Here is a 15,000-nt window from a genome sequence, read left to right as displayed (position 1 = left end):
AAAATCACTTTCGACCAATACAAAGAGCTATGATCCTCACTGTATCTGATGAGTCCAGAAGATGCTTTCTGTTCTTTACAGAAAACATTGGCTTGCTTCTTGCAACACAACCTCGCAAATTAAATTCTTTCAATCTGTTCTTAACTGTAGAAAGAGGGCATTTTAAACAAGTTTACGCTGTTGTTGGATTTGGGGAGCCGTTTCAAATCTGTTTCGTAGGATGCAGATCTTGATAGCATTGTCTTCGATATAAAAAGTAACTCTAGGACGACAAGATTTAGGAGCATCACGAACATTGCCGGTGTTTTGGTGCTTTTGCACAATCATTCATACTGTTTTCTTATCATATTTCAATCTGCGGCCGATTTCTCGATTTGATAAACCAGAAAGGTGGAGATTAATGAGCTGATAATCACTAAGAGAAAGTCGAGGCATACGGACTAAACGTTACGTTGTATAACCTGCAACAACAATTCCGATTAGAGATGCTTGTTGCCTAAAAGGTGGATATTTTAAGTTGGTTTTAAGCTCATTTGTTGCTGCAGAGTTTCTTTTGCCTTCTCGATTTGAAGCTAATTTTTTAAATTGAGGTGAACACAACGAAACTTCAATTTAAAGTCAAATATGAACAGGTAAAATTATAAAGGAATAAAAAGCGAATCAAATGATGTATGGCTGTTTAAACAGTTACATTCAATTAAGCTTAAATTTACAGTTTTTGAAAAATGACAAGTGCAGACTTTCTTATTGGTGCCACTATATCTATAATATAAAGCTGAATGTGTGTGTGTGTGTGTGTGTGTGTGTGTGTGTGTGTGTGGTCACGAATAGGCTCCTTTATGGTTGACTCTTTTAAAAAACTGATTGCATATAATGATAGAAGATGTATCGAGATACAGGGATGGGTATGTTTGACCTGGCAGAACGGTGGTTCATAAAAATTGTGGGGTCTGCGTTCGCACCTGGTCCACAAAGTATGGAAATAAAAAAAATTAAAATTAAAAAAAAAAACGTTTACAAGTGTTTTTGATATTGATGTACATAAGGATACTTTGATAAGTATGTTTTAACTAACATAGGGATGGTATAATAAAATTGTGGGGTATGCGTTCACGCCTGGCCTCCATAGAATGGAAATAACATAAAGAGTTTTCATATCTATCTGCGTAATTATACTTTGATAATTATGTTTCAGTTTGAAGAAATATGGTATAATAAAATTATGGGGTGTTCGTTCGCACCTGACCTCCATAGAATGGAAATATGTCATAAAGTTTAACAAGGTTTTTTAATATAGATCCACAGAATATTGTAATAAGTGTTTCAGTGTGAACAGGTATGGTATAATAAATTATGGGGTTTATCTATTTCATTTTTACTTTCATCATATTTTTTCCTTGTGTTTTGACACCCCCGAATTCAACCCAAATTTACAACCCTTCCTTTTCATAACCTATCATACTTTCATAACTCAGAGTCCATTTTCTGTAGGCTGTTTTTGAACCCAGTCAACGATGGGTACTTTTGCTAGTATATATATATATATATATATATATATATATATATATATATTAGTACGAGCCGAAACAATTGTTTGCTCATATAATCAATAAACGGACTTTTTAACGAAGATAATGAGTTTTTTTTTCTCCAGTGACGAATAAAGCGGTAAAAAATTTAAGAGTACACACACTAAACCTCACATGTTACTCAAAATATATATTCCAAAACTCATTATAAGTGTTTATTTAGGAGTTTATCCCATGCAAAGAAATATATATACATGCCCAACTTTATATATAAGTACATGTAGATTATTGGCTAAGAAAACTTTTACTTTTCTGGAGTTAGCGCAGTAATAAAAAATTCTGAAAGAAAAAGCTTTTCTCAGATTTAAATAACTTTAAACGTGTATAGACAGACAGATGCGCGGTTCATATATTATTATAGATTATGCTTAGTAACACAAAGCATATATATGTGTGTGTGTGTGTGTGTGTGTGTGTGTGTGTGTGTGTGTGTGTGTGTGTGTGTGTGTGTGAGTGAATGTTGTGTTCAAGATTCAGACTCACTGTAATGGTTTTAGGCTTTACTTATTTGATTTCTCGAATCAAGAACTATATCGGATAACACAGATAACTCCTACTTTCGCTTCCTCGGGTCCGTTAAACAAAGTTGAGGTTATCTGGTAAGCTAATGTTTACCCAAATGCCATAGGCTACAAGTGCGCGGATCATAATTCTGTAAACCTGTAAGCCAATCAATATTATAATACCGAACATAAATATATGGGGTTGTTTCCGTATTGATTTTTGTATTCCCCACACACAATAGTTTCTTTTCTTGTTACAGCATTTACCTCCATCATGTTTTCAATTCAAATGTAATACCAAACATTAACTCGTCTTGTACAAATAGTAATAATAAGAGTTTCAATTTTATTACAGATTTGAATTTCGTTAATTGTGATGTAAGTGTTTGGATCCTCTTGTGTTGGAATGGCCAGCTTTCGGGAAAGTGGAGAATATCAGGAGAAGCCGAAAAGCAAATAGGGCAATCAAAGAGAAGATCTTCAATGAATATGTACTAGCTGTGATGATCTACGGTAGTGAAACATGGGCCCTGACAACTCGCCAAAGTGAAATCTTGGCAGTAGCATACAAAGGAATATGGAGAGGATAATGTTAGGCATCACTCTATAAAATAGAAAGACAACCATCTGGATCCACCAACAAACAAGAGTTATTGACATCAACGCTGTCATCAAAACATCCAAAAACACAGATGGGCAGGGCACGTAGCCAGACAGCATGACAACAGATGGTCCATTAGGACAACGGAATGGACACCTCGTGAACATAAGAGACAAAAGGGAAGACCAACAACAAGGTGAAGAGACGACCTGATAAAGCACATGGGTCCCACATGGCAGCGAATCGCTCGGGACAGAGTTAGATGGTTAAAGTAAAGGGAGGAGTTACGCATTGAGTGATAAACCCTTTTTTGATGATGTTGATGAATTGTGATGTTATTGTCTTTTTTTGTTGTTGTTTTTTTTATTGTTAAGTGAATTGAACTTCTGTACAAAGAGCCCACAGAGATCGTGCCTCAAGATCTTTTAATCTGCATGAAATCCTTCTTGCTGACTAGAATTATCTGTTGCCGGTTTAGTGGACTAAAGTCTAACCCCTAGTAGAGCATTTTATCTACCGGAAGAAAAACTACAAAAATAACACAAATGTTTCTCTGCTTATTCCAGCATTGCTTTCGATTTCCTTTGAATTATGCTTTCCACTTGCAGAGTCAAAAGTGCTGTTGGTAATTGTGCAACATTTGCTTCATTGTAAAAGCTACATCATGCAAAAGCATTATTCATTTTTGTAATCATTACCAGTGAGTGGATGCGTCTACCTAAAATCGAATTCACATTAAAAAAGTATTTTTAAATAAAATACAAAAATTTTAACACAAGAAAGAATTGCTCTACATCAAATTTAGAGTTGCATTAAATACTAGCAGGCCGTCCGGTGTTGCCCGGTCGTAAAATACGCATAAATATTATATTTTAATTCATACAGAAACTGAGAAATATGCATGCAAGCATTATATTTTTTCTAAACAGTTAACTTCTTGTAAGTAAAAAAAATAAACAACACCTAAAGACAGTGAGTCAAGTACGATAACCATTAAGCCAGCTTGACACGATCTTTAAAAAGTGTTTTCAAACCTACTTATTCCAAATATAAGGAATCTGTCATGTGAACGATTCATGCATGTGCAATCATAGAAAAGTTCATGATGATCCCCCCACGAGCCAATTTTTCCGGATGAAAACCAATTAAAAGGTTTTCCACATATCTGAATAACCTATATATCAAATTTCAAGTCTGTAGAGCAAAGATTCCTTAAGTATATAGGTTGAGAATTGTCCTCACACACACACACATTCTCACTTTTATAGATATATAGATATAAGAGTTTTACTTTAGCTCTGGATTCAGCTAGTCATTATGCTACTGCTGCTTCTGTTGAGTGCATCAAGTTACTCCTCAGGATTGTTTGATCTTAAATAAAGTCCTCCTAGTTGCCTGTAACTATGTGTTATGATTGCAGCTTTATGTTCAACATCAAGAGCAGTGAAGGTTCAGTGGCTCAAGAAGAGAAAAGTTTGGCCAAAAACAAAGAAAGGAATGGTACTTGCAACTGTGCATAAGCAATGCTTTCATCTTGATTGCATGTACTTGCTTGCCACATACGGAGAAGCAGAGTCTGTTAACTAATTTACTTTGTATTGAAATACAACAGTTGCATCCCTTGGGGAAGAGTTTAGGGTGATGTCTCTTGCTTCTTCTTGTTTTGACAATGGCAATTTAGACAAATACACATGCGTCTGTGAGTGCATTTATATTAATAACCATTTAAATGTTGTCTCTATTATAGAGGGAAATTATTTTATGCAAATATTTATACATTGCTAAAACTGGATCTTACTAGCTTGCTTGATACCTTAGGCATTATAGTGCATGATAGACCAAGGAAACCTGGCTTAGGTGAGTAAGACGTGATTGAACTAGATGCAGCATGACTGCTATCAACCTTTTTGATTGAACTGAATGGAGAGCAAACGTGTCACATTGTTTGATGTTATCTATTCTGGAGTTTCGGAGACTTGCAGCACCTTAAATAGCAAAACATGATGATGATGATGATGATGATGATGATGATGATGATGATGATGACTTTGTTTAGATTTTTTAACCTGTCAAGTTTAGGTTTAATAACTGCTGTGTTTGTAAAAGTTTCTTTTAAAAGTTAGAGACAAGTGAGTATAAATGACTACTATTGGGCGTATTAGATGTTTGTTTTGTAAAGAACCGCCGTCATCCTTTATAGTGGCGTTTCTAAAACGATGAACGTTTGAGCTTGAATCTAGGTTTCAAGTCATTTCAACTCGACCCATCTTCTTAGTTTCAAAGTTCATTCAAGGTCTGCAAACAGGGAAGCATTTGTTAGAGCATCAGTTTTCTCAAGACTCGGTCGGTTGGAAAAACAAAAATTGTGAATTTTGCATTGCAGAATAACTGCACTTTCTTTGCGTTGTTTGAGAAGAGTTCAAAGAAAGTCTTGCTTGAAAAATGAAACGATATGGAAATAACAAAGATTTGTTCACTGACCTGTTCCCAAGATATGTGTGGCGTCTTTTGGAATGAAACCTAAAACAAAAGAAACAAAATGGAATTAATTTGTGAATCATGAAATTAAACTTTTCATTTAATATTCTCAAAAATATAGTTTAGCAATTCAAATCATTTGTAATCGAAAAAATAAAAGAAATGAATATTGGCAAACCACAAAACTGAATATAATTCAGCAAAAAACAAAATGAATGAATGAATAATAATTAGCGTTTTCTGAGTTTGTAAAAATGTTATATTTGAAAAAGTGTTTTTAGCAACTTTTGTAGATTTTCTAATTTGTGTGTCTTTTATTATCGGAAAAGACAAGTGCATTTGTCTTTGCACGCTGTGAAACAAAGTGAAGCTGTGTGCTTAAATGAATAGGTCAAAAAGTACGCTGAAATAAATTAAAGAGAAGGGGAAGTAACTCTAAAAAGCTCATGTGCAATCAGTATCAATTAAATTTTACTAATGAACTAACACAGACAAGAAACTAATGAGAAAACTAACAAAAATTAACAGAATAATTGAAATATAAATCAATTCATGGTCTATTATATATAAAGTCTTGGAAGTTTCACAACCTTTAAAACTATAGTAAAAAACTTAGTTCCAAGTCCTTGGTTGGAAAAATCCTTCAGTTATATTTCTGTTGTGTTTTAAAGAATAATTATATGAAAATATATCTTCATTATCGGTGACGGTGATGGATAGTAGGTTGTGTGAAAATTTGATGGATTGATTCTTTTGGATTCTTGTTGGGTCGGAATTGTTAACCAAGAACGAAATCTTTTTCATTTGTTATTATATAACCATTTGTGACCACTTGAAATACCTTCTTGAGATGACATGGTCAATATAGTCACACTTCAAGGGTTTAGATTCAGCCGTTGTCGTTTCACTGAATTGACCTGACTTTGGCGCAACTTTATCTCACTTGTGTAACATTTTGCCGAAAATGACCTTTCAGATATCATACTTATAACTTATCTTTTTTGACAATTGATCAAGTTTGTTGTTCCTTCGAATGCAGGTGCCTGGAGACAGGTTATATTTTTTAATCAAATGACCTTTTGGTGCATTTCATAATTATGTTGTTTTTGTTTTTGTCAGCATGATTTCTCGATACACACAGCTTACATATTTAACATTTTGCTTGTAAGTCATTTGATCTTGCAATCAGTTTGCTTTCAAGAATTTACGGTAATCTTGATAATATTGCAGGGATTATCAGCTGTTTACCGAAAAAGAGTGTTTTGGAGATTGAAAAACAAAACAACATTTTATCTGATAGCTCCCCAGAAATGTTGCTCAAACACCACTAAACTTTCAAATATATAAAGATTGATTAATAGTCATACTCAGTGCTATTTAATTCCAGGGCAGTCGTAAATCAATGTATTTTTCAACAAAACCAAAATCCGATACAAAATAACGTTTCTCATCGCTTAAATATATACATTATGTAAGAATATGAAAAACAATGATTTAATTCAGATCGATCATGAAGAAAATCAACTTCTAAGCAAAACGAAGTTCAATAGTAAAACTTTTAGCAAAGTTACTTAACAAATTCTTTATTTGGTATAGAACTATAAATAAGATGATATATCAAAGTATAATTTATTGTTAGTTTCAGAGCAAAAAAAAAATTCTCACAAATTTCTGAAGAAAATCTGCAAAATATTTAAACAAAATCCAAGCTATTATATGAACACTCCCTCCAGTAATATCCAGGAACATAAAATCCATATATATAATATATATATTTTAATGATAATATAATATCACATACTATATATATATATATATATATATATATATATATATATATATATATATATATATATATATATAAACAATATAAAATATATATTATAGCACATAAGCTACACAGAAACGTAGAAACGTTTTGTTTTTTTCTAAGAAAAGTCCTTAGAGTATCTCTCTCTCTCATATATATATATATATATATATATATATATATATATAAAATAAAATGATGAGAAGGAAAGTATTTCTTCGAAACTCCGCGGATTAAGGACTATCCACTTATGAAGTTTTTCCTTTTCAGATTAAATATGTTTTTAACTCTTTTGCAAAGTGTTCTTTTTAACATGTTTTATTAATTATTTGCTCTTATATATATATATATATATATATATATATATATATATATATACTCCTTTGGTTTAGAATAAAAATGCAGTATCTGTTTTATCCTCGCTGAATGGAGAAGAATTCCTTTTAGGTTGAGACAATTTTTATGTCCAAATTCTGCGTGTCACTTTTGGGAAGTTGAATTTTCCCAGCATTATATACCGACCTTAAATCTAACTCTATCCTCGTGATAAGAATAATAAATAATGAACGCAATGTAGAGATACAAACACAACACGAAGAATGCAAACCTCTAATAGGATTCGAACACGTTGTGGCCAGGTATATTACATCAGTTGATCATGACGATCAGCTGCACACCAAAGTTGAAATTCATGTTTGTAGCTTAACATCGTTTTAGTGGATATTTATAACTTTATGTGACATGCAGTTAAACAACAGTCAGATTACTGCACATGTTCGAATCCTGTTGAGGGTTTACATTTTTGACTGATATTTTGTTGTGTTTAATTCTCTCATTCACGATATATTTACATAGTTAACGAGCAAACGTACTCGGTGTTGCCCGGTACTAAATGTAATGTTCAATTATTTTAAAAAGAAATGAAGTAAAAAAAAAGCAAAAAAAAGACAAAAGCAAAAAGAAATTGAGACATGCGCATGCGAGTATTATGTGTTTTATACACAGTTCACTTCTTGTAAGTAAAAAAAATAATACCCAAGCTGAAATAGAAACCAACACCTAAAGACAGTGATTCAAGTACGATAACCATTTGGTTAGCTCGCCAGGATCTTTAAAAAGTGTTTTCAAACCTACTTATTCTAAACATAAGGAAGCTGTCATGTGAATGATTCGCGCATGCACATTCGTGAAACAATTGACAAACAGATAAAAATCCGATAACGCTCATGTACCACTTTTTCAATTTTGATCCCTTACCAGCATATTTTTCCAGATGAAAATCAACTAAAAAGTTTTTCACATGTCTGAATACCATATGTACAAAATTTCAAATCTGTAGTAAAAAAAGTCTTCAGTATATAGATTGAGAATTACCCTCGCATGTATTCTCACTTTATATATATATATATATATATATATATATATATACTAGCAGGGAGACCTTACGTTGCCCGGGATTGAATAAGGATTAACGAATACTTCACACTCTGATATTATATTGTTTTTCAATCAAATGGATTGATTGCCTGCGTTAGTTTGGGAACCACCCCGGTACACCAGGAAGAAGCTTCGCATGCCTCCCCTCATTGTAGAGAACATACTGTTGATGTTATAAAATTATTTTTATATATAGCGGCTTGAATTAAAGTTTAAAATGAAAAAGTTAAATATCATGGTCCAATTATCTTCTAAACAGAAACATTCAATTCGAACGCGCCCCTGTCACATAAAAAAAAACTATTGTTGATTTGATATGCCTGGTCTTTCTGCTTGTGTGGTGATAAAACTTTTCAAACGCCCTTGTGATGTTAGGTTGTATAAGATGCTAACTTTTGTCAAAATCGCCTGTTCCTTCTTTCATCGGATTCGTTTTTGAGTATCGATACTTAGCGAAGACATTCTATACAAAACCTATTTAAGAACACTACAGGATGTACATTTGTGTGAAATTTTATAAAAATTGTCCCAGCCGTTGCAGAGTCTATAGGGAACAAAGTCACACACACACAAAGTTCCTTTTGTATAATAGGGCATATATATATATATACATATATTATCTACGGTACAATCACGTTGGCACACTGGTTCTCGCCAGATCACCAAAGTTAAGCAACGTTGAGCCTAGTCAGTACCAGATGGGTGACCATTTGGAAAGGCTAGGCGCTGTATGCACGGCAAGGTAAAATACCAGGTTGAGAAACTGGTGCAGTCTATCCTTCTCTCGAGGATAAATGGGACTCTTTTAAGCCATGATAGGCACCAATACTAGTGATGGCTTCACGATAAAAACTACCCTTGATAGCCCTGGCGAAGCATCAAGTATTCAGCTACCAACAAGATTTGAATTACACTACAAACTCGTGAAGTGAGTTCAATCTCGGCTACGGCCACGCTGGATGGATGGATGAATGAATGGACATATATATATATATATATATATATATATATATATATATATATATATATATATATATATATATATATAACAATACTATTTGAAAAAGTCTTATCTTTACTGCAGTTTCCGGGATTAACTGATCGCTAAAAGCGTATTATCTCATACCTCCTTACAAATTAGAATTCCGATTTCATAAAATAGATTTATCGTATATATATATATATATATATATATATATATATGTATGTATATATATATATACTAGCAGTTCAGCCCGGCTTTGCTCAGGCCATATGTACTCTTCATAATTTGGCCTACGTGTGAATACACTTTATGTAAGATTTTAAATGTTTAGACGAAAAATTGTCTGAGTAATATCATAGAGACTGCAGAAGTAATTTTTTAAAACTTTGACCCCAATTTTGACCCCTTAACATTTATTATTTTGGTCTTATATCAAAATAAAAAGTTTTACCCATGTCCAATATACCTACATCTAAAATTTCAAGTCTTTAGACCCAAAATTGGCGGAGAAATTTGGTAGAATCATCAATGGTCAACTCTTTCAACTTTGACCTTTTGTGCAGCCAAATTTTCGCCCCCAAATTGATTAAAAGGCTTGCTGCATGTCTGAATACCTATTATGTATAAATTTTAAATGTTTAGACCCAAAATTGGCTGAGTAGTTTGCTTGACACCGCAAAAGTCAAATATTTTGAACTTTGACCCCTTGGCAGCTCAAATTTCCGACCCAATACAATTAAAAAGCCTGTCCTATCTCTAAATACCCTTTATGCAAAATTTCAAATGTTTAGACCAGAAATTGGCTGAATAATTTGATAGAGAACGCAAAGAGTACGCAGAGGTCAATTTTTTTGTTTAACTTTGACCCCAATTTTGATTCATTAACATTTATTTTTGGGAGCTCAAATCAAATTAAAAAGTTTGATCCATGTCGAAGTAACATACATTTAAAATTTCAAGTGTTTAGGCCCAAAATTGGCGGAGGAGTTTGCTAGAGTTCTCAAAGGTTAATTCGTTGAACTTTGAACCCCAATGCAACAAAAAAGAAGAAGATTTTCCCAAATCTCAATACCCTTATGTCAAATCTCGAGTGTCTAGACTGAAAATTGACAGAGTTATTAGGTAGGGAAAGGTACACATACAGATGACAGACATTTTCACTTATATATATATATATATATATATATATATATATATATATATAAAAGGTGCATTCAATAATTTCCTGACTGTTTTCGTATAGGCACTTTTATTGATAGTTCACACATGAAATTCTAGTCCCCTTTGATGTACTCTGTAATGCACTTGTTGTATCGTTTCAACAGCTTCTGGAAGGCACCATGGGAGTCCTCTTGTATGAGCGTGTCAATGACCCTCATCACAGCCGCTTTCATCTCCTCAATTGTTTCCTAACAAAAGTCTCTAAAGTTTTCTTGGAGCTTAGGGAATAACCAAAAGTCACAGGGAGCAAGGTTTGGACTATAGGGAGGATGAGGAACTGCCTTCATGCCCATTTTGGTCAAATAGTCTGCAACACGAATGGAGTTGTGGATTCGGGCAAATCTACCGCATCTCCAGTTCCTTGTGAATAATTGTGTGTACAGTTCCCACACTGACATCAAACTGTGCACTTCTTATCTCTATAGACACACGACTGTTCTTATCTATGGAATTCTTTATTTGGCCAATCAAGTCTGGTGTTCTGACTTCCTTACTTCTCCTACACCTCTTATTATCCGTCATAGACTCTCTACCTTTCTTGAATCTCTTATCCTACTCAAAAACTGATACTGGATTCATGAAAGATAGTCCAAAAGCAGTCTGAAGCAATTCATACGTTTCTATAGCATTTTTCCAAGTTTAATGCAGAATTTTATTGCATATCGTTCTTCGAAAGTGTCCTTATGCCCAGATTGCATGTTTTAAATTCGACAGCTGTAACAATCAGGCTTTAGTAGGATGTATTCCAATTCCTGCTGTAGTTGTTCCTTTGATCCTGAACATATAAAAATTCGTCGTCTTATAAGATGTATAGCAATAACATATTGAATTTTCAAGAATTTACGACAATCTTAAATGCCTGTATAAAAACGTCTGAGAACTTATTGAAGGTATCTCGAATATATATATATATATATATATATATATATATATATATATATATAAATGCTAACAGTCAAAAGTATTTGGTCACATTCCAAATCTTTTATTTCGAAGTGCTATTTATAACAAAACAAGTTGGACATCAAAATGGTTTTAATCAATTAAATACAATCTTAGTGAGCCACATTAAATATTAAAGAAACCCAAAACACAAGATAAAATTCTTTTATTTTTTTTACTGACTTAAACATTTGCTTCATGAAAATGACCCTTACCCTTTATCGCTGCTTCACAGATTATCGGAATGACAAGCATACGTGGGTGGGCCTGCTATGATTTGGATTGTGATGGACATTTTCAATTCAAGAAGATTCTGGGGATTTCCTTTAATAGAAATTATCTTTTAGATAATCCAAGTGATAAAACTTTGCAGATATTAAAATCCGGTGAGTGGAAAGCCCATTGAAAATCACATTTCTTACAAATGAGATGATCATTGAATAGAGATAAAACAAAGACTGTTGGACATTTATAGCTAAATCTCGGTGGATAAGAAGTTTATTTCTACTAAATATAGTTCAATTACAAAAGAAAGAAAATTGTGAATTTTATTAACAATTCCAAAGGTGGTATTTTATATTTAAGAAGTAGCAGGAGTTATTATAATTAATATGACTTATCTGAAGTGAACACTTCAGAGGAGTGAATGTATTTATGTATTATTTTTCTGTACAATGTTTGTATCATTGGCAAGAAAGTTCTTTTAATTATTGGTGTGATGCCATCTAAGCATAATCATAAAAATATTATGACATTTGATAATGTAATAAAAGAAAGTGTCCATTCTTCTCTAGTTTGAAAACTCCAATAATATTGACATTTTCAATAATTTACAATGTTTATGTTACAAAACAAAGGATAAAAATAAAGAAAGGATACTAAATATGGTATCAATCTAAAAGTTATGAGATTAACACACACACACACACACACACATCTATAAAAATGATAATGTGTGTGTGAGGATACTTCTCAACGTATATACTCAAGGAATTTTTATCTACAGACTTGAAATTTGGTATACAGGGTATTCAGACATGTGGAAACCTTCTCAATCCGTTTTCATCCGGAAATAAGGGCTGCTAAGTGGTCAAAATTGAAAAATTGGTACATGAGGATCATCAGATTTTTATCTTTTATCAACTTTTTCATGAGGTTTGAAAACACTTTATAGCTGTGGCAAGCTAGTCTAATGGTCATCATAATTGATTCACTGTCTTTAGGTTTTGGTTTCGATCTTAGCTCGAGTATTGTGTTTTACTTACAAGAAGTGAATTGTTTAGAAAAACATAATACTTGCATGCACATGTTTCAGTTCCTTTCCATTTTTTTATTTCATTATTTTAAAGAAATTTAACGTTACATTTAATACCTATCCATTTTAAATCCAATATGGCGACATATGACATTTTCCATCTGTGTTTTGAATTCAATTATAGTTTTGTAGGGGGAAAGATGACTATAAACACTATTATAAGTAACCGTTTTTTAAATTTAATATATCACATTCACATATCTCCAGTTCCTTTTACCTTTTTTTTTCTTCTCCAAATCTTTTTCATTTCATATAATAAACTTTTTAACCGTTTTTTTTTTTTTAGAAACACACGTTTGTCTCTGAGGAGTTGTTTAGTGGTACTCTTCTATTCAACAAAACCTGTGTAAGCCTAGAGCATCAAAAGTAAATCAATAAAACAATAAATCAAAACTACATCTTTTGGTTTTGGAATATATCCACATGAAATTATATAGATAGATATAAAATAGATTGGTTCGAGGTGCTACATAGAGCGGACTCCAAAAACCATTTAAAGATTTTGGAGGCCGTCTCTATCGCGGTGCGTCAACCTTCTTTGTGCCGGCAAAAAGAAACATCAAACGCATTGTTTCTCTTTGGGGAACTTTGAATTTTTTCTCCCGCTTTTTTTTTTTTTTTTTTTTTTTTCTCCCTCGTTGTGCCAACATTTTTAATCGTTTTTAAACGTAAATAAATTTAATTAATGTCCCCGTACGTTGGCACATTAAATAAGTTCCCCAATAGAACTCTTTATTTTCGTTACAATATTATTTAGATTGCTATCGATTTACTCCTGAAGAGATGATAGCCGAAAGAGCTCTCGAGAAACTTCCGCCTAGTATTTTATTTAAAACCATATACAAATTCTGTACCTCTAAACATTATATATATATATATATATATATATATATATATATATATATATATATATATATATATATATATATATATATATATATATATGTGTGTGTGTGTGTGTGTGTTATAATATTTTATAATCAATTTTCAGTATTTACTTCAATGGTGCCCAATACGTCAGTAAAACTAGGTAGTAAATTATGAAAATATATTTATGGGAATCAGGCTATACAGAGATTCCATGTTTCATCCCCATAAGAAATCATCAGGTTAAAATGTATTTTAGGTTGACGATTTTCTACTGAGATGAATCGTGGACACCACTGTATAGTTTAATTGCCATAATATATTTTCATAATTTACTTTCTCTCTCTGTCCAATATATATATATATATATATATATATATATATATATATATATATATATATATAAAGAGGGTGCTAAAGAATATCGAAGAATTATTTAACTGGAGCCTTATCAGGGTATAAGAAGTTCAAATGTAGGGTACAGCATAACTATATAAATTGTTATCGATTTTTTAATGTCATTTTTTATGTATTTTTATGTATGTACTAGCAAAGTGCCGACCTTAACATTTCACCTTGACCTTGAAAAATAGTGTGCACCATCCCTAGGTCGTAGCCTATCATCATGCCAGGATTGGTCATATTCGGTCCAATGTTGTGGTCTGTAGGAGAGAATATATACATAGCTATGACCTTGACCTTTGACCTTAACCTTAAAAAATGCTGTGCACCATACCGAGGTGGGGAGACCATCATTATGGTCATGATCGGTCCGATGCTCTGGGCTGTAGGAGACATAAGCTATGACCTTGATCTTTGTAACCTTAAAAAATGGTATGTACCATCACTAGGTGATAGACTATCATCCTTCCAGGTTTGATCATAATCGGTCCAATGGTTTGGGCTGTAGGAGAGTTGTACACACAGACGCACATACACGAACGCTACTACTTATATATATATATATATATATATATATATATATATATATATATATATATAGAGAGAGAGAGAGAGAGAGAGAGAGAGAGAGAGAGAGATTTCATTTACTTATCTTTATTTTTATTTTTTGCCCTCTCCTTCTTACACCCACCCGTCACCCATATTATCTCTTTTGATTTATCTCCCTTTATTACTGCCAAGGCATTCATCTTATTTTTATATATCCCCTTTCCCTCCCACGCATAAGGTATTATTTTAGAATGCTACCCATTTTAGTCACCAATTCAGCTCCCCTCAGGCCTTAATGTGC

At 32.7% G+C, this 15,000-nt stretch overlaps 1 protein-coding gene across 8 annotated transcripts in view; it reads right to left on the bottom strand.

The window, feature by feature from the left end:
* The window catches only part of LOC145292083 (dorsal-ventral patterning tolloid-like protein 1), a 2,157,643-nt gene that overhangs the window by 713,698 nt on the left and 1,428,945 nt on the right, over nucleotides 1–15,000 (bottom strand). For all 8 annotated transcript variants that reach the window (XM_080138158.1, XM_080138152.1, XM_080138155.1 and 5 more), the window contains one exon: nucleotides 5,175–5,213. In XM_080138158.1, coding sequence (XP_079994284.1) covers nucleotides 5,175–5,213 — 39 coding nt within the window. The remainder of the gene's footprint in view (nucleotides 1–5,174; nucleotides 5,214–15,000) is intronic.

This window comes from Euprymna scolopes, chromosome 13 (genome assembly GCF_053919585.1).
Source record: "Euprymna scolopes isolate OS-2025 chromosome 13, ASM5391958v1, whole genome shotgun sequence".
NCBI lineage: Eukaryota > Metazoa > Mollusca > Cephalopoda > Sepiida > Sepiolidae > Euprymna > Euprymna scolopes.
Note: the sequence above shows the minus strand (reverse complement) of the source record. Positions and strands in the feature narration are given on the sequence as shown.